The sequence below is a fragment of the Ursus maritimus genome, unplaced genomic scaffold, assembly GCF_017311325.1.
Source record: "Ursus maritimus isolate PB19 unplaced genomic scaffold, ASM1731132v1 scaffold_4, whole genome shotgun sequence".
NCBI classification, from domain to species: Eukaryota; Metazoa; Chordata; class Mammalia; order Carnivora; family Ursidae; genus Ursus; species Ursus maritimus.
Genome location: NW_024426552.1, coordinates 89,910,322 through 89,930,886, shown reverse-complemented (window position 1 = coordinate 89,930,886; position 20,565 = coordinate 89,910,322). Strand labels below are relative to the sequence as shown.

The 20,565-nt window shown below is 41.2% G+C and overlaps 2 protein-coding genes and 1 non-coding gene across 8 annotated transcripts in view; 1 reads left to right on the top strand and 2 right to left on the bottom strand.

Moving 5' to 3' along the window:
• The window catches only part of FNDC3B (fibronectin type III domain containing 3B), a 380,755-nt gene that overhangs the window by 30,096 nt on the left and 330,094 nt on the right, over positions 1-20,565 (top strand). The window contains exon 1 of one of the 6 annotated variants that reach the window (XM_040621597.1): positions 8,865-9,059. The exons of 4 other annotated variants lie outside the window; for them this stretch is intronic. The gene's annotated coding sequence lies outside the window, so the exon portion shown is untranslated. Of the gene's footprint in view, positions 1-8,864; positions 9,060-9,833; positions 9,963-20,565 lie in introns of those variants that run through there. One more of the 6 variants, XM_040621599.1, reaches the window with a different exon arrangement.
• LOC121100592 lies at positions 2,868-2,971 on the bottom strand. The gene has a single exon (XR_005832339.1). It is a non-coding gene; the product is annotated as a U6 spliceosomal RNA (small nuclear RNA).
• Positions 9,045-10,329, bottom strand: LOC121100504 (collagen alpha-1(I) chain-like). The gene is made up of 2 exons (XM_040621741.1): positions 9,976-10,329; positions 9,045-9,887 (listed from the first exon to the last, which is right to left on the bottom strand). Exons 1-2 carry the CDS (start codon positions 10,327-10,329, stop codon positions 9,045-9,047), a joined length of 1,197 nt encoding a protein of 398 aa, XP_040477675.1.

Here is a 20,565-nt window from a genome sequence, read left to right as displayed (position 1 = left end):
GAGAGAGAGCAGCAGGCAGAGGGAGAAGCAGGCTCCCCACTGAGCAAGGAGCCGGATGTAGGACTCCATCCCAGGACCCTGGGATCATGACCTGAGCCGAAGACAGATGCTTAGCCTACTAAGCCACCAGGCATCCTGGCCCAGATTGGTTTAAAAGCAATCACTATATCCCTTTGCCCAAATCACCATGATTAGTTTAAGGATTGACACATAACCTAATTAGAGCCAATGAGGTGCTAGAATTCATTTATTAGGGGGTTCTGGGAAAGAGGCACTTCCTTGCTTTCTCTCAGGCCTACTGGAAAAGACTTAATCTTCTGGAAGTTGTGATATGAAGTATGAGGTCTAGAACTACAGCACACATTTTGCTGCCCAGAAGGAAACCAGCTAAAAAGCAAAGTTAATATTATCTCTCATTCCCTTTATCACAGACTTGGGTACTTTAGTACTAAATCATATTATTAGATAATAGGTATAGTTATTTATCAATATCATAATAGGATAATACCAAATATTGTCATTAGAGCTCATGGCAAGATTTAAAGATTTTATTAGATTTAAATCCTGCCAATGCCACTGTCTAGGTGTATGATGTAAGGAAAATTCCTTAAATTTTCCACGCCTCTGATTTCTCATCTATGAAATGGGAATAATAAAAGTATATATTAGTTGTAGAGATTTTCACTTCTGGGAAAGCAGTGGACAAAGCTAATGCTGACTACCCACCACAAACAGTGAGAAATACTGGACAAAATACAATAACAATAGTAAAGTCTAATGCACATTTGAGTTTGGAAAAAAAAGAAGCTCTTCTGTGTCATGATTGAAAAGTATCTTATTCTTCTAAAGCTTTACTGAGGTAGTATCTTATTTTTTAAGGAGCCTTAACATATCATAGAGTGTACAATTCAATGGTTTAAAGTGTACAATTCAGTGGTTTTTAATCTATTCCCAGAGTTGTGCGTCCATCAACATAATTAATTTTAGAGCATTCTCATTACCCCTAAAAGAAACTTACCCCTTTAGCCATTACCCCTCAAACTCTCCAAGTCCTGCCATTCTTATATAGCCACTAATCTACTTTCTGTCTGTATATTTGCCTATTCTGGACATTTTGTATAAATAGACTCATATAACTTATGGGTTATGAAACTGGCTTCTTTCACTTAACGTAATACTTTTAAGGCTCATTTGACATAATAGTCATGTATATCAGTACACTGTTCCTTTTTTCTTGCCAAGTAATATTCCATTGTTTGGCTATACCACATTTTATTTCTCACTTCATCAGTTGACTGACATCTGACTTCTTTCTACATTTTTGTTATTACGAAGACTGCTACTATGAACATTTGTGTACAAGTTTTTATATGGACATATGTTTTCATTTCTCTTATATATATAACTAAAAGAGAAATTGCTGGGTCATGTGGTAATTCTGTGTTTAATCCTTTGAGAAAATATAATCACAAAATTGAAAACCCAGCATGCAAGTTAAAGAGAAAAGTAGACACAGATGAAGGCAGAATTAGTGAACTAGAAGATAGATTTAAGGATATTTATGGGAGGCAACAAAAAGAGACAAAGAAAGAGATAAATGAGAGAGTAAGATCCTACATTTGCCTAATAAAAGTTCCAAAGAAAATAGAGATAATGGAGGAGAGACCATATTTGAAGTGATAATGACTGAGACATTTCCAGAATTGATGAGGGACTCAGATCTTCAGATTGGATAAGTACCCTAAGCCCTATGTAGGATAAATAGAAAGAAATTTCTGCCTGAGATTTTTTTTCTTTTTAAGATTTTATTTTTAAGTAATCTCTACACCTAACATGGCACTTGAACTCACAACCCCGAGATCAAGAGTCACATGTTCTACCGGCTGAGCCAGCCAGGCACCCCCAGCTGGGATCATAATGAACTCAGAGAACTCACAAAAAAGAGTCTTAGCTTGGCTCTCATGGTGGCGATAATACAATTTCCAATTTGATGATTCAACAAATATTTATTGAGCATCTCTTATTTGCAAGGCAGTGCTAGACATATTGGAATAAACTAAGACCCCTATGATATCAGTTATACTCTCAGTCTAGTTGCTCTTAAAGTCATGTGATCATTAATTTTATTTTCCAGATTTAGCCCTGCCTCAGTACCCAAACATTTGGTCAAACACCAGTCCAGATGTCATTGTGAAGGTATTTTTCAGATGATTTAACATTTAAATCAGTAGACTTGGAGTAAAACAGATTATTCTTTATAATGTGGATGGACCTCATCCAGTCCGTTGAAGGCCTTAAAGGAAAAATGGCTGACATATCCAAAGGAAGAGTCTGCCTTCACGTTGCTTTCAGACTCAAGCTGCAACATCAGCTCTTTCTTGGGTCTCTTGCCTGCTGCTCTCATAATCACATGAACCAATTTGTTAAAATAAATCTTTTTTTTCTCTCTCAATCTTTTTATCTTTTCTTTTTTTTCTGTGTATCTGTGTATCCATCTATCTACCTACCTATCTATTCTATTGGGTCATTTTCTCTGGAAAACCCCGATTAAACAAAAACAGTACACGATCAAGCTATGCATTTATTTCTCAATGTGTGATGATGTCACTTAGATTACAAATTCTTTAAGGAGAGGGATGTTTAAACTTATTCAATCTTCTTTGGAATAATTATCATAAGGCTGGACAGAAAATGTTAGTTAATCTATGAAAAGTAAGTGAAAAATGTTACTGTATCCTAATAAAGCATAAACAATGTATTTGTTGATCCATCACTATAAACCATGGAATTAAAAATGAGAGAGTTATTTGTATTAGTACTATTTTGGTTCAGGAATTTTTTAAATTTTTATTTATTTATTTATTTATTTATTTATGGACTGCTTCATGGATTTGTCTGTCGTCCTTGTGCAGGGGCCATGCTAATCTCTGTATGGTTCCAATTTTAGTATCTGTGCTGCTGAAGGGAGTGCCTGGTTCAGGAATTTTAAACTGGGTTTAGAATAAGCTGTTTCATTCTAAACCTAATGTATTTTTTTCCTTCAATGTAGTCTGAATTGGTTTCCTGTCACTTGAAGCCAAAAAGTTCTAAATAAATACCTACCTCCCATAAGAATTGAACAGCATATAATAAAACAGGCATAAGATAGGTCCATTAAAATAAGGATTAAATGAATATGAGGTACGCAATAAAACAGGAGGAAGAATGGTCTTACCAGAAATTCCAGGCTAAGGATAATTGCCATAATTGAGAACAAAATTTATCTTGACTTTCTTAGCAACGAAGGAAAAAAGGAACCTCAATAAATTACCTTATTCTCATTGTTAAATAAAGGAAGCCTATTTCTTCATCAAGATAATGGAATATTATCCAATCATCAGAAAGAAGGAAATCTTCCTGTTTGCGACAACATAGATGGACCTTGATGTTAAGTGAACTAAGTCAGACGGAGAAAGACAAATACCGTGTGATATCACTTGTATGTGGAATCTAAAAAAGCCAGGTTCATGGAAACAGAATGCGATTTATAGACCATGAGATACTGGGAGCCAAGGAACCTCTATTTGGTGACCCGTAAAACAGAGTTTGTCCGGGGAGAGGAAGTGAGTCTGTGGTGCTGGCCTTATGGGTAACTGGGGTGAACTGTCCAAATTCTACCCATAGCAGGAGGCTCAGCACAGAGGCAGGTACAATATTAGCTGCCCTGGCTAGGTGAACAAGTTACTGAAGCCAGCTGAAGAACTTGCTCACAAGTTCACAGGAAACTTCTAGAAGGAACTGGAAGAGCACAAGGGGAGTGAGAAACCTTACAATAATGGTGGCTGTCAGCATCAGAGAAACGGTGTTTATTAATGTTAATGTGATCAGAAGGTAACCCTCCCTAGGGAGGTCTGAGAGCCAGAGATTACAGGTAGTATACCAAAGGGTATGCTTCCAAGAACTAAAAGAAATAAAAAGACTACAAGTGATTTCAAATAGAATATCCTGCCCTTCACAGACACAATGGGCACCGAGGCCTTTATAGTAAGTTTACTCTGTTTTCAACTCATTGCTTCCTGGTCAAATTTCAGAATCTTTTCTTGATCAAAATGGTTTGTATCTTAAGCATGTAGCTAAGCTAAAGACTTTTTTTTTTTTTTTTTGCTCCCTTTCTCTGTGAAAGACAGAATATATTGAGCCATATCTATACCTATATATGCATCTACATGTGTTTCTATTCAGGGCAAATTTTGAATCTGTTTGAGGAAGACAGTACTTAGCATAGTCATTATGAAGAGGCTCGGTATCATACAGAGCTCTCGCCCTTTTAGGAGGAGAAAATGACCACACAAGTAAATCAGGTGTGAGAGTGGGCAAGAGTGGTAACAACGACTCTGAAGGAAATCAGACCAACCTGCTCCTCTATGGTTCAGGAAAGTCAGGGGGATGGGCAGATAGCTTTTTAAAAAACATTGCCTCAAATTTGCCTCCCATTGGGGAAAAATTACTAGTGGTAGTCCTTGGCCTTGTTTTGTTTTGCATTTTTATTAGTGACTTGGATGGCAACATGGAAAGCATTCTTGTCATTCTTATCAATGTCACAAAGCCGGCAAAGGTTGTTTGGTGATAGACTCAATGTCCAGAAAGTTCCTGGTAGGCTGGAATGTGAGAAAAAAACTTAATAAAATTTAATGAAGTTAAATAGTCAACCAATTAACATTAATTAAAATCAAGTAAGATGAAATCAATTGCATTACTAATACACCCAGCTTGACCACTCTCCATGGAAGAGGAAACATGATGTAGTAGGATGGGAAGGCAGCTAAGGAAATCAGCATCGGATGAACTTGTAATGACAAAGCGTTTTGTCCAAATTAAGGCTGGAAAGGGTACCACTCTGGGGTTGTGTTCCGACGCTGCCTGAAGCATGAACAGAACATGGATACCCACCTTTCGGAGATGTTGAACAAGTAGGCCCCCAGACGTGGCAGAAGACAAGAAAGGAAAGAGATCTGGAAGCCATGTGATGAGATAAGGATTCAGCATATCCGAGATGTTTATCCAGGAAAAGAGAGTCTTCAGGGAGCATGTGACCAGGACGGGCAGTTCATTGGAAGAGAAGTCATGTGGAAGGCCACTGTTATTACTGTGTCTGCCCGCACAGGACCACTGGGGGAAAGTTGCAAGGAGGCAGGGGTCGGAAGACTTGGTGTAGATCTGGAGTTGCTGATAAAAGGCCGTCTCAGCAAGAAACATTTCCCTCTTCCTGGTGGTGTTCGGGCTGGGCTGGGTGCTTAGCTGTCATGGACACGGGAACAAAGATTCTGCTTTGGGAGGAAGAGCAGGCCGAAAACCTTTAGCTCCCTATCAACCCTGTGGTTTTATGAGCCCTGGTGGTCATACAGCTTCTACCTGGATAATTTCTGATAACTGTGGGACAGATATTCTTGTTTGAAATGACTTTTAAAATATATGTATTGAACTACAATTTGCTCTTGTCTTGCCTTGAACAATAGTGAAGAAGGTGAAGTCGCTGCCCTGACTGGTTGCATTGTTCTGGAGAAGCGGGTTTGGCTGAAGTTGCAGTGTTGCTCTTAGATTGTCTCCTTGACCGAGCTGGCTGTCCTTTCCTCTAAATAGTACTCTAGTAAATTCTGAACCCTCTACAAAACAGGATTAATTGGCTTTTTGTCAATATTCATATTGAAACTGGTATCAGATCTGGCTCAGGACATTAGAACAAGAAGTAAATGCAAAGAGTTAATGCCCTCTAAGGTCAAGATTGGGTTTCAAGATTAAAGGCAAGACTGAGCGTGCCTGCGAGAATCTAGCAACCCTAGCTGTGGGCAAAGAAAGGAAGGAAGGGTGCTGAGACTGAGAACCTGGCTAGGGCTTCTCCGTACTATGTATTACTGGCTGTTGTGATCTCTGAGACATTCAAATTTAGGCTGAGAGAAGTATCCAGAGGTGTAATGGTTTGAGATTTCTTTTAGTGCTAGTTTTAAAACTCATGCTTTCTGATATGTTAAAGTTGCATTTCTTTTGTTAGAAGGTATTTGAAATCAGAAAGTATCACTTTGAATCTTTTTTTTTTTAATACGACTCAGCTTACATTGCACGCACAATAGAAAGACTTACAAGTCTGTATATTTTGTTACATGCCCTCACTTCCAGGCATCATCATTTGGATGTTAATTTTTGTATTTGAGCAAATCCTAAACTGCTTTTGGAGCAAAGTTATGACTACGGGTCCACAATGTAGGACCTCAGGTGGCAGGTGACTTGGGTCGTCAATACCACAGGGTGAGACTCATTGCCTTGTATTACCCTCCTTCCCATTTGCAGACCATCGCACTGGCTTAAGTCTGTCATTTCCCCTCCAGGCTGGGTTCAGGGCATGCCTTTCAGATGAGAGGCCTTGTTCTACATCTTGCTTCCAGAATAGTCAGCTTTGAAACCTACTTCAATCACTCCATGCCTCCGTAACCTCATTGTATTAAATTTAAATCCTTCAACGTGTAGTTGAGAGCCCTCTCAAAGGTCCCATCTTTTTCCTTGAAGTTTCCAATTTCTGTTCTCTTAATTCCCTCCAGGAACGACATCTTCATTCATCTTCAAAGAGGGACTGCTATTTATTTACACCTGAGTATCAGGGCTTTGAGGCTTTTAATTCTCAGGACCTGAACAGAAGGCAATACCACCATTTAACAAATAAATGTTCATTTAAATGTTTACTTAACAGAGGACTCAGAGAACTTGAATAACTTGCCTAACATCACTGGCTTTTGCCTGATTATAATTTCCAAGTTCTTTGGGCTACACCATGCTTCCTCTCATTTTGCACACGTTTACTGTGGCTTCTGTGCTGCGCCAACACTGGTGTAAGGTGTTAGGACAAGAAGATGAATGAAACACTGAAATCACATATATGAACATATATTTACAATCTTAAGGCATTTTTGTATACATTGATTCTTCACTAGAACAAAATCAGTCTAGTGGAAGAAGTAGGCAGAAATAACTGAAATCTGCAGAGAAATAGGAGTGTGCAAAGAGAAATAAGTTTCAAGCATTTGCTGATTTAGGACCCCCCCCCCCAAAAAAAAAGGAATACTGAGAAATAACTCCTTTCTTTTTGTAACTTACAATTTGATTTTGGAGACGTGTGGGATAATAGTGAATACAGGCAAATGGGGCTCTCTGTTCTAACTGGCTTCTTTCACCCAACGTCTCCAAATGGGCTCTTGAAGCCATCTTTCTAAAACATATTCCAATCCTGGGGGTAGTCCTGCGCCGGAAGGGCAAAGAGGAAAAGCAGTGGCTCCCCAGCTCCCACCTCTGCTTCTCCAGCTTCGCTTAGAGCCCTACCCTCCAGCCCAGCTGAACTTTCATGACTTCGAAGCACACCTCCGTCCTTGTGTACATACTTTCACTCTGTCTGGAGCGTCTGTCTTCCTCTTCCCTATCCTAAGATCGTTTCCTAGTCTTTGAGCTCCAGCTGAAATCATTCCCTCCCTCCCCACAGTCGCATAGCTCTTTTCCCCAGAAACTCACAATTCTTTTCAGTTCTTCTCACATTGCTCTGAAGCTGCTGTTTATGTCCTCCACTTGACTGGGTCTTGTTCATTTTTGTATCCCCAGCATCAACCTAGCATTGTGCTTTGAATAAAGTACCCCTTATATATGTTTGTTGAACAAATTAATTGTAAAGATGTGGAAGAATCCAAATGAGTAGATAACTTGAAAACTTCAGAGAGCACAAGGTTAGATTCAAGTGTGGAAGGACAGGCTTGGCAAAGGAGGCAGAAGCAGGCAAGAGAAATTGAGAAGACTCGGGTTAGGTGCTTGCCCTGAAATTTCAGTTCTCTGCCAGGTTCAAGAAAACTCATAAACATGAAATCTGGACACATCTTTCTTTCTTCTCCTCTCCCCGCACCCCTCCCTTCTTCAACAGGCAATTGTGATGCTAGTTCCATTTCTCTACATGTCTGAGCTAAGATCTGAGTGCTATACGTTTTTCATCTCAGTATTCTTTTATGTTTTTCTGGCTTTAATACAGTACTATGTACAATGACCTTATCTGACAGATGATTGTTCTTTTTAGGTCAATGAAAGTAATGCATTGCCTCTGGTCACTACTGAATACTGCTTTGTGACCAATAAATGATGCTGAATGTAATTATTTAGGATACTTGGGATGCTAAGGAGAGAAGGGTCCTCTGTGGGAGAACTTCTGCCTTCTTGCCTCCTGGATAATTTCAGGGGTGGGATGGGATGCTGCCTGTTAACCATTTTGAGCCTCTATAACAGGAATACATTACATTTAATAATATAAGCCTAACAGTTATCTAATGAATCACATTATGCACGATGCCATGTTTGACAGTACAGAAATAGATAGGAGTATGGATCAGTTTCTGCCCCTGTGAGTGCATATCGGGTTCTGAAAGGGGGAAATAGACATTTTTACTTTGGTGGTAGTAAAATCTGTTCACGCTATGTTAGTTGTATGAACAAGTGCTGTGGGAAATAGACAAGCGAGTGACAAAACAGCTCACAAGGTTGTGGGGATTTAAAAAAGTTAGATGTGTAAATGAAAAAACGTCTTAGCTCTGATTATTACTCAGCAAACACTGCATTTATATCGGTGTTTGGCGATCTTTTGCAGAACATGCAGCCCTCGTTTTTTTAGGAGCTGCTAGATCCCCTAAGCCTCAGACTTCTTTAGTCTGGCTGAATCAAAGAGTTTCTCCTCAGCTGTGCAGGCCTGGGAGCAAAGGAGGCTCCCACAGTCCTGCGAATCTGAGCTTTTTGGCGGCGGTTTTACTCTGCAGTTTACGGCAGTGGGCGGGCCCCAAATCCCCATGTGGTCCCGACATCATTGACATGGCGGAATCCCCCATCAAACCCTCCTGGTAGTTATTTGAGCGGCGGCGGCGGCCGGAGGAGGAGGAGAGCAGCGGCGGCGGCGGCGGGAGCAGCGAAGGGGGCAGCGGGGATCCTCGGGGCTGCCGGCTGGGAAGGCGTGGGCAACCTGGTGTGTGGCGCGCCCGGAGCCCCGCGTTTCAGCCCGAGAGAAGGTAAGGCGTGCAGGATCGGGAGACTGGAGGGGACCGGGACCCCGCGCCTCGGCCGCTGGGTCCCGCGCGCTGGAAAGCCCCGGCCGGACGCTGAGTCCGCCGGAGTGCGATCCTGTCCCGGAGCGCTCCTGGCGCGCCGGGCTTCCCGGGGAAAACTTGGCGCCAGACTGCTGGGGCGCCCCGCGCTCGTCTGGGCACCCCGGGAACACGGGGCCCGGGAGGGGGTTTGGCCTCCACTTTGGGACCGCATCTTGCTGGGCTCCGGTTCCCCGCCCGTCCCCCCAGCTTGCCTCGGCTTGGAGGAGGGAAAGAAGCGGGTAGATTCTTCTTGATGAAAAATCCGGGCAGTGGCTCCCGGGCTCTCCCTCCCCCCCTCGCCCTCCCCATCCTTCCCAGCAGATTCTGTCCGAGGAATCCGCTCCCCCTCCCGGAATCTCCGCGGCAGGAACGCTGCCCGGGAGGGGGAGGGCGGGCGGAGAGGCCGAGGAATCTTCGACGTGTCACTTTCAGAGGCTGTAGATTTCCATATGGTGGAGGGAGGAGGGCGGGCGTGCGAAGTGGGGCTGGAAGTTGGGGCCGCCTCTCCGCGCCGGGCGGGGGCGGGCCGGGACCTCGGACCCCGAGATGCTCGCGGGGAGGGTCCGGGCCCGCAGCCCCGGGAGCCGTGCCGGCCCCCTGCCCCCGGCCGGGCCTCTCCAGGACACTCCCCGCCTCGCCGCTGGCCACCTCCGTGCGCGCCACGTCCTCCCTCTCCGTCCTGCCCCCCGGGCTCCCCCCGGGCTGGGGGCGGTAACCGGCGGCCCCGGCCGGACTCGGCGAGCCCTGCGGCTGGAAGATCGGGCGGGGGAGCGGGGCGCGGCGGGAAGGAGCTGGCGACCCGGTGTGTGGGCCAGCGTAGCTCCGGTCAGTCGGTCACCCCGAGGGGCGCCCCGGCCGGGGGTGGGGCGGGCGGCGGAATCCGCGCCCGGAGGCGGCCGGGAGGGGCCGCGCGGACCGTCTGGTGCCCGCGGCGGGGCGGGGGCCGGCCGGCGTGGGAAGGGCCTGTCACCCTGGGAGGAAAGTGGGGCCTCGGGCTGTGCCCGCGAACTTTCCCAAAGGTCCGGGCGCCCCGTGGGAGCCCAAGCACCAGGGCCCGGTGTCCCAGGAGACGGGGCTGGGCCGCCTGGCGGCGCCGTTGGCGGGGAGGCTTCCAGGAGTGCGCGACTGGAGTTGGAGCTTTTCGAATCCCAGCTCCCACCCTGCCATCCCAGACGAAGGGAAGCAGTGGCATATTATCCAGACATTGCCGTTTTGCTGACTTCCTTAAAAGTTACAACTTTTTATTTTCTCTTCAGCCTAGCATTTCCTTGGGAAAAAAAATTGGCATTTGGCCGCGATGGGCCGACGCTGAGGCCCCAAATCCACACGTTTATCTCTCCATCCCTGCCGGTTTCTAGTCTCCCTCCCCTTCTCACACCCAGGCTTAATCATATTTTGGAACGGGAGAGATCTTTTGTTGGGTGGGCACCCTTTGATTTGCTTGTCCGTTTATTTTTTAATGTGCGGCTAATTTGATTTGAATTTCCTCCAGTTTCCAGGCCCTGCTGGGGAAAACTAAGGGAGAGGAATAAGCCACTTTTTTTTTTCTTTTTTTTTTAAGAGTTGAGAGAGGTGGGGCATTGGGAAAGGGGAGGCACCGCGGTTGTGGGCAAAGAGTCAGAGGGAGCAGACAGACCCGGAAGAAAAGGAATCTGCTCTGGAATAACACTTTTTTTTTTTTTTTGAGGCTACAGGCCTTGGGCAAAAATGCAGCGCTCTGTTCTGATTTCTACTGTCTGAGTTGCTCTTCCACTCTTCAATTTAATCTGTGACTCTGGGGTCCTGGACAGGCGGGGGAAGAGGCCTGTGCCCCAAGGCAGCCAGTGACCCTGGTTTTGTGCCTTGTGTGGGGGCCCTTGGTTCCCCCTCATTGGAGGCAGGCTTTGTGGACCTAGCGTTCAGTCAGTTTCCTGGTTCCCAGGGAGCAGCTGTTAACCAGAGTAAAGTCTTTGGACATATTTCTGGTCCTGCAAGGGGACCTCACCCATGAAGGTGTAATTCTCACTTTGTTTAGACACTCGAGGTCACCCACAAACTGGGTAAGAATGAGGTATAGCTGGTTAAAAAAAAAATCATTAAAAAGTTCTGTTTAAACTCCTATGTGCTTTTGAAGTGTTCTGGTTTAAATACTAAGAAAGAAAAACTTATCTGTAAAGATAGTGTTCATTTAAAAGAGATGTGAAAAGTGCAAGATATCATGGAATAGGGGTTGTAGTTTCTAATTACAGTATATACAATTTCAGAAGGATATTCCCGTAACCTTTTAAGACCGACTTTATAAATAGCCCACATCAGACTGTGGACTGTTGGAGAGCCAATCTTCTGGGGTTTTTGGAAGAATGCTTGGGATTGGTTAGGAGGCTATAGGAGCCTAGGTAGTAATTTATTCAGTAAGAGATTGTGCCCCTTTTGCTTAATAGTTCATTTAACATGGTAGGATTTGATAGTGTCATTAGACGTTAGCCAGAAGACTTTCTTAACCTTTTCAGTTTAGGAAAATGAGGCTCGGGAGGGAAAGCGACTTGTCCAGGGTTGCCATTATTGGGTAAAGTCTAATATAGGATTGTATTAATAACTACTCTTTCTTGAATATCTAATGTGTACTAAGCCCTATGTATTGCACTTTTTTATATATTATCTCATTAAAATCGTAATAACAGTCTTTAAATTTACGTGATGTTATGGACCTTTTACAGACAAGGGTGTTGATGTTCACAGGAATTAAACTCACTTGTATAAGATCACTTTGCTCTGAAAAGGGTTTTCTTTGATGGCGGAAATGGCACATTAGTTGTGCCTTTGAAATGTGGCTAGTGAAACTGAGGAACTCCGTTTTACATTTTATTTACTTTTTAAAAAAATTGTATTTACTTTTAATTATTTCAAACTACTTGTGGCTAGTGGTTACCATATTGGAAATCACAACGTAGAACTCTCTGGCTCCCGAATGTGTTCACGTTTAACTGCATCGTACTGCTTTTTAGGTCTAGTGCACTGTTCTTACCACCAGAAGATGCTTAGACTCTGCCTTCCAAAATGGAATTTAAATGCTGAGTCAGCTATACCTAATTTTTGCTTTTATACCTTGAGTGCATAAAATACGCACATGTTTTTTTAAATGCTTACATAACATAGTTTAAACTGATGGACAGAAATTTAAATGACATTTTCTTGTTTGGTTGAAATAATCGTTTATAGTAACTGCTGAAAAGGCAGAACTTGTTGGTTATTTTAGTGTAATAAAGGGTTGTAAATGGAGGCAATATGAAAAATCACTGATGGGGGTTAAAAAAAATGACCCACTAATAACCATGTTCACCTCTTCACTGGGTGATTCTTTTCATGTGACTTCATGTCAGGGAAATAGGTGAAACCATCATTCACTTTGCCTTATATAGTTGCAAAATTAATCTGAAGAATTCAAATCATTGCTTTACTACCAAAGAATAAATTCAAATATAATACACTATATTTCATCTATGAATTGGGAAGAATATATTTAAGAGGAAAACAAACATCCAGAAATACTCTTGGTGGCAAATGGTGAAGTAGTTTTCTGATTAGTGAGTTGAATTTGCCTTTGTTGCATTTTAGAATTCATTTGATAGAAGGAATTTCAACAATTTTCTTGATTTTGTATGAAATAGAAAATTCCAGCTCCTGTTAAAGTAAGCATTTATCTGGATTCTATCTATAAATGTCCAGTAACTGAATACTTTTTGGAGGAGGGGGGCATACTACTTTCAGGAAAAGACAAATGATAAAGTAATCTTTTTATTAGGATTTTTAAAGAAGTAACTTCCAGGTTCAGTATAAATATATCTGAATCTATTGTGCCTTGCATAGTTACTGTACTTCCTGGGATTAATTGCAGTTCATGATCCTGGTGCTAGAGCATTATTTGACCCTGAAAGACCTGCACTTGTAAATCAGCTTTAAATTGATCTGTATTATTTTAGTGTTATGTGAATTGAATGGCCTCCATCTTTTTCAAACTTGTAAATTCAGTTACAGGTGAGTCATTGGTTAATGACACTGTTGAGATAGCTGAAACACCCTTTTCATACCCATTCCTGACCCTGGGAAGCATAGTTATTTTCAAGGAACCAGGATAAAGACCATGATACGAATAGGATTACAGTGTTCTCGTGAGTGTGACCAATATAGGAAGCACCATTTAACTCATGATACACAGTTCCACTTGTCGAACGTCAAGGCGATTAATACAGACGAGAGACTTAACTAAAATCTTAAAAGACAAAAGATGTTGAAAGATGGGCAAATAATGGGCAAAGATTAGAAGTCTTAAATGTCTAGTGAGGGCTGCCTCTGAGCATGAGTTTGAAATCAGAATATCTACTCTGCCAAGGACTGACTTTACTTTTTAACTGTATATTTTTGATAAACTTCTGAACCTGTCTCAGTTTTGGTTTCCTGATTTTATTATAAAGAGAAAACACCTCATCCATACCTTTTTTTTTTTTTTTTCCAAATGGTTGTCCAAGGGATTAATGAGTCAGTGTATTGAAAAGCGTTTGGTAAAGCCTTACGCAAACTCCATAGTCCGTTATATTCCAAAGTTTAAAATAGCTGTTCCTATTACTTTGCACATTTTTAGGGACCTCCAAATTACATGTGGACAGTTTGAAAAATAATTTATTTTTCCCTTTTTGATGAGTAAATCAGGCTTAAAGCTCTAGATTGCTGTGTTCATTTTCTCCCTATTCTGATAGAATAGTTGATTTGTGACCTCTCAAAAATCGTACTGTATATAAGTCATCCCAGCTCCATGTTTCGGGGAAGTTTTTCCTTAGATGTAGCTTATAGCTGGCTGGCATTGCTGACGTGGACAAGACAGTCTGCTTGATTTGGGGTTTTTCTTGAGATTGAGGGGAAAAAGGGCAGTCTCTTAGAGGAACTTTAAATACTGAATGATAGAGGTGTAAGGCTTTAGTCATTGTATATTATCTTAGCCTATTATTTGAGCTTTCAGTAATTACAGCTGAGAATGGGGGGAAAGAATATTTTCAGGTAGAGGGAGCTTTGCAACTTACCTATGTTTCCATTTTAGAAATCATAATTGCCATTTCCTCACATTAGCGAGGTTAATCCATTAAATGAGAGTTTTTTGTGGTAAGACATTTTCAAGCAAACCTTAATTCTCATCCTATGGACGTTGGGAATACACTTAAGTGCTTGAGGAGAAGGTTGATTCTTTAGTTTACTCTGAGCACCTTTGAATATAGGAAAATATTCATAACTGTGTATATATATACTTTTTTGCCTTAAAATATAAAGTATGGTGGGGCCCCCAGGTGGTGCAGTGGGTTAAACATCCTGACTTGTGGTTTCATCTCAGGTCGAGATAGCACCTTGAGATCGAGCCCCACAGGGGCTCTGTGCTCAGCGAAGAGTCTGCTGAGGTTTTTCTTTCCCTCTCCCTCTGCCCCTCCCCACACTCTCTCACGCTTTCTCTCCCTCTCTCAAACAAATAAATAAATCATTAAAAAATAATAAATAAAATAAAGAAAAATAAAAGGATAGGCTGGTGATGGGTATTAAGGAGGGCACATATTGCATGGTGCACTGGGTGTTATATACAAATAATGAATCATGGAACATTGCATCAAAAACTAAGGATATACTGTATGGTGACTAACATAATAAAAAACTATTATTAAAAAAATATAAAGTATGGTATGGTGTTATGTGCTTCAACAAGGCAGAAAACACTTCAGTTGTGATTAGACTGCGGCAGCTCTCTGTAGAAGTCAAGCAGAGCCTCACGGGGAGGATGACCTGATGGTACTTGGGCGCTTTACAAGGTACGGCTCAGGAGAGTCTAGTCCCTAGTTACGAGCTTACCTGGAGAGGAATTGTTTATGGTGCAGTTTTACTGTCTAGGATCAGTCCTTGTGGACCAAAAATATGGGGGGTTGGGCGAGGGGATAGGGGGACAGGAAGTTTGTTAAGCCACCAAATGTCAATCAGGTAAGGTAGATAGACCCATTGTTTAGCCGTCTGAAGGTGGGGTATTTCTCATTTTGAAAGTGGATCCATCTGTGAATCTCTCTTTTTTTGCCACTAGCTGAGTTCTGCAAGTTTAGCATTCTGTAGCTCCTGGATTGTAATTTTCAGTGCCCTTGGCTGATGAGATGCCCTTGGCAGTACTCACTGTTGTTTCAGGCACTGGCTCCTAATGTTTTGTTTCTTTGATATCTTGACAACTGCTTGTCAGTTTTAAGTTAACTGGAGGGAGAAGAGTTTAGTGAGATGGTATTTAATTTTATTTCATTCACTTGTTTATTGCCTCTGAAAGCATTTATTGAGTTCTAGACTAGATTCTTTGAAAATAGAATATTCTACTCTATTGATTTTGGGGGGGCAAATGCAAAGCATTTTTTCTTAACTTACATGGGTATTTTGCTCATGTTTTTGGAATGTTGTGTAGAGAACGTTGTCTGCCACCAAACTCCTAGGGCAGGATGGTGGCAAGTTCAATTCTTTAATGCTTTCTGAAATTTGAGAAGTGCTAAAATTGGAGCACTTACAGGCTCTGTTTAAAACTACATTTATATTCAAATTTAAGGCTTCTGATACATCCTCGTTTTGACTCTGGAAGATGAAGATTTTTAGAAAGGCAACCAATCAGAAAAGTTTACTTGAACTAAGTATAATACCAACCCATAGTCTTCAATTATAAAAAGCTTTCTGTTGAAATAACTATCTAGAAAATTGTCTTTGTACGTGAGCAAATGTAGTAAATTTGAGAAGTAATTGAAGACTCTAAAATCCCAGGAAATAGCGTTATTTAATTTATTCTTAAGGGACTCCGCTTCTCCACAACTGGTGAAAGAGGGGTCTCTATTAAAAATAACTCCATTGTTCTTGATGTAACTAATTAGGAATTTGCAATTATCCAGGCGAGTCTAGGATACAGTTTGGTTTCCTACTCTATATGAAAAGGTTTTACTGTAACAGAAGTTTAAATAGATCATAGGAGGGAATATTTTCCAAATTAGGAGAACAAACTACTTTTAAGCACTTTGAAAAAATCAGTTTACTTAAAAGCGGTGTAGACCTGCATAGGGATTGAAGCTAGTTCTACTGGGGGGCATTTCATAGAGCTGCAGGAGCCCTTGGGCGTTGTTGATTTATTCAGTGCGCTCCCATGCTAGGAACATTTTACAAGCAAAAGTTAGAACTACATTTTTGTATGCAGAGTAGGTCACAACAAGCAAATATCTATCACACCCTACCCCCACCAATAGACTCCAGCTATGCCTGTTTATTTGTTTCGGAGTTTTTCTGTTGACATTTGCTTCACTGCTTGTTAATTTCTTTTATCACCTGTAAGCACTTGGTGGCAGATCGGTGAGTGCAGGTGTTAAAGGTTTAAGAACATCGTTATTCCTTTTAGTTGCCCATCTCCCCTGCCTCCACTGTTTGGGCAAACTTGTGGAAAGTCCGCTGAGTAGTATTTAAATAAGCCTATTACCCACCCTCCTCCTCTGCTTTTACTAAAGCAGGACCTTCCTGCGCAGCTGAAGGAACTGACCGGTAAGAAGAGTAAATTTCTTTAAAAATACTTCCATATATTTATATCCAATTACTCAGACAATGAAGTTTTCTAGTGTATGACTTTTTAGGGGTCAGATTGACCAGTTTTTACAGTACAAGTTGTATGTGTGGGATACTTAATACATTTTTAGGATATTATGCTTCTTTTTATATTTTGAAGTTTTTTTTTTTTTTTAACTCTATCTTCCATTGTTCAAGTTGTTTAGGAGGAAAATACTGTCTTTAGATATTGCTGTTTCTGGTTTTTCTTTTGTGGTTTTTCTTAAGAAAAATAATTCCAATTTAGAGTAATTGAAGTCAACATTATTCTGAATTAGTGAATCAGAAAAGACTTGAAAGTACATTGAATTGGAATCCTCCTGTATTGGTGTTGAGAACGTAAAAGATAGAGCTGCACGGAGAATAGTTTTGTGGTTTCTCAGAAAATTAAATGTAGAGTTACCTAGCAATTCCATTGCTAGGTATGTACCCCAAATAATTGAAAGCAGTGACTCCAACAGATACTTGTACACCAGCGTACAGCAGCAGTATTCCCAACATCAGGAAGGGGTGGAAACAACCCAAGTGTCCATTCACAGATGAGTGAGTAAACGAAGGGTGGTATATACTTAAAACGGAGTATTATTCAGCCATAAAAAGGATGGGAATTTCTATACGTGCTACAACATGGATGAACCTTGAAAACATGATGTGAGTGAAATAAGCCAGACACAAAAGGACAAATGCTGTGTGTTTCCACTTACATCAGCTGCCTAGAAGAGGTAAATTCATAGTCACAGAGTAGAATAGAGCTTAGCAGGGCGAGGGGCAGGGGGAACAGGAGTTACTGTTTAATGGATATAGGGATTCTGTGTGGGATAATGAAGTTTTGGAGATGAATCATGGTGATGGTTGCACAACATTGTGAAGGTACTTAATGCCACTGAATTGTATGCTTAAAAATGGTCAAAATGATAAATGTTTCGTTATGTATATTTTACCATAATAAAAAACAAAAACTGTTGAAGGAAATTTATTCCACACCATCTCAGCTTGTCTCTATTTGCTCCCCTTTGTTCTGCCTCCTTGCTGGTCTGTAAGTTGTTCCCCCCCCTTTCCTCCTCCTCCTCCTCCTCCTCCTCCTATTGCATTCTAAAGGGAGATTGCCCTAGGCCGTTTTTAGAGATCAGAGTGTCCTCATTTTATTAACTGGCTTGAATTTAAGAGACTGTTTAAAAGTAGTAGATCTCTGGAGGGGGGAAAAAAAGACATCTTAATATTGAGATGAACCCGGTAGTTTGTTAACATTCACAGACTATGTAGGCACATAAAGGTAAAGTAATCTATCCTGAATTTCACTGTGAGTCATCTAAGAACGAGGGATGTACAGTTAGACGTGTCATATTTTCTATTCCGTTTGGTCATCTGCAGTACTTTAGGAAAAAGTTGGATTTCCACTCAGAAACGTTCTAAGTCATCTCAGTTAGTACTCATGTTGGAAGTGTTCAGGTGCTAACATTCTTCAGTTCCTTAGGCTTAAGCCCTGTTGGAAGGGATAGAGTGAAAGAAAGCATGTAGTATTCTGTTTTATTCATTATGAACTTGTCCTTAGCAGCTAATAATTTTGTGGTACTTATTGCACTCTGAATGTTGGTGGTTGGTTTTTTGTTTTCTACTTCTGAGATACTGGTGTTGAGTTTGGGTAGGTCATTTATAAAAAGATGTCGGGATTTCCATTAAGTGATTAAGTATGAAACTTAAACATCAGATATAAAGTGCATGTTAGGAATACTAGAAATATCATAAAAATTCAAGTGGAAAGATTTCAGTTCATATACAAATAAGTTATAGGGAAAATTATATTACTTTAATTATATCTGTATGTAATTAAAGTGATTTAAAAAACGTATTTGTCATCCATAATCGTTCATTAATTCCCGAACTCCTGGAAAACAGTATGAAGTTGCAAGGGTTTTTATGATGGCAGTGAATGTGTGCTCTGCTGTCCCTATGGGTGTGCTGTATTTTCTTTGCTGTGTACGTAAATAGAATTCATGCCATAGCAGGCCATTTTTGTGGCCTAATTATTCCAGAGGCACTCTCATTACCACCTGATATCAAAAGGCACTGAGAGCCATGATCTCTTTATATCTCGGAGAGATATGAAGAATTATAACATGTTTGCAGAGTGCTCTTCATTGACTTTTGACCTCAAAAGAAAAGAATGTCCAATTCCATTGCATATCCTCATTATGTTCCAGAATCTCCTTCTAGGTCATTTGTGGTTTTCTTTAAATTCTTCTGGCACTTTATCTGTACTTTTGAGAACAGTCGTTTTTAGTGTTGTCTGATTGTCTCCTTGCCCCCCTAACTTGAATGTAGGGATGATAACTGATTTAGGGTCTTTCATGGTGAGTGCATAGTAAATGTCCCTTGGATGGTTGAAAGAATGGATTCCCAGGTTGAATGTGCCATTCATATATACTTCCTGCCTTTCCTCAGGTGCTCTGTCAGTATTTCTTCTACTGAAGTTGACCTCTTTAAGCATGGGCCATGGGCCATGGACATTTTTGTGTTTCCAACAGTGTTCCTGAGTTTTGTTTTTTTTCCCTCGTAGTAGGGATCTAATAAATATTTAAACAAAGTAAAACAAAGGCATGAGTCATCTTCAGTGCAAGTCTGGGTTTGCATTTATTACTGTTTTAAAGAAATGAAAGGGGCACCTGGCTAGCTCAGCCTGTAGAGCATGCAGCTCTTAATTTTGGGGTCGTGAGTTCAAGCCCCATGTTGGGTATAGAGTTTACTTTAAAAAGGAAAGAAAGAAAGAAAGAAAAACAAATGAAGGTTTTCCAGAGAATAAATGGGCTTTTTCATGTCTATGTTAGGTTGCTCATTGATTCTGACAATTTTAACAAATAGCTTCTATTTCTGTTCCCTAAAAATGTGGTCCTTGATTATATATATTTTGCATATCCATTGGACTCAGTTTGGGAATTAAGAAAATTCTTTTATGAAAAAGGTAATTTTTAGAGATTTGTGGTAGTTTAAAATAATCCTTTTATAAGGAAATTCTAGAAGGGTGACATGAAGGGATAGAAATAAACCAAAATGTGCCTTGCTGAGGTGTTGGGGGCCCAGCTGAAATAGTTGATTCTGCTAGACTGGCGGCCAACGTGTTCGGTGTAAAACTAAGCCGTGGAGAAAGGGTCAAAGAGCATATCATGGAAACCTGAGGAGAGTGACCTAAGCTATTTGAAGGTAAGGGGTTTTACCTTATTCAGAAGGTGGAGTTAAAGTATGCTGGAGAAGAGAAGACTGTCTTGGAGCATTATAGTGTGAGTGGGGTAAGGGTGCCAGGGGCTCTTATTCACTGTGTCTGGGGTGGCATCTGGGAGTCTTTATTTTTTTTCAAGTGTTTCAGGCGAATGATACGATCAGGCAAGTTTGGGAAATTGACCTTCTTGACCAATGGCTGGAGAGAAGTTGTGGAAGGAGTGCTTAGGAGACCAGAGGGACTCCAGTTAGGAATTAGGGCAGAACTGAAGGGTTCGGACTTAAAATGATTTTATTGTCATATTCTTCAGGGCAAAATGATGACCAGCTCTTGGCAGTTTTATATAGGAATGAGTTTAGGACACTTGTCATTTGTGCACTAAACTTACAAACACTCTGTGACCACAAGTCAGATGTAAAACATAATAATAGTGACCAGTAATTGTCAAGCACCTGCCATGCACCGGCCATGTTCATAAACCTAACCCTGGAAGGTAGATGTTGTTCTCTGTTTTTCTGTGTGTTTCTAGTATCTGCAGCAGAAGCTGGTACATACCAGATGCCCTATAAGTGTTAAGTGAATCGAAGATTAGAA

Excerpts from the sequence above, each read along its gene's own strand:
- LOC121100504 (XM_040621741.1), bottom strand. The coding sequence starts at position 10,329 with ATGCCACTGCTTCCCTTCGTCTGGGATGGCAGGGTGGGAGCTGGGATT. Across the intron at positions 9,888-9,975 it reads CGGCCGGGGCGCCCCTCGGG|CCGCAGGGCTCGCCGAGTCC; the intron begins GTGACCGACTGA and ends CCGATCTTCCAG.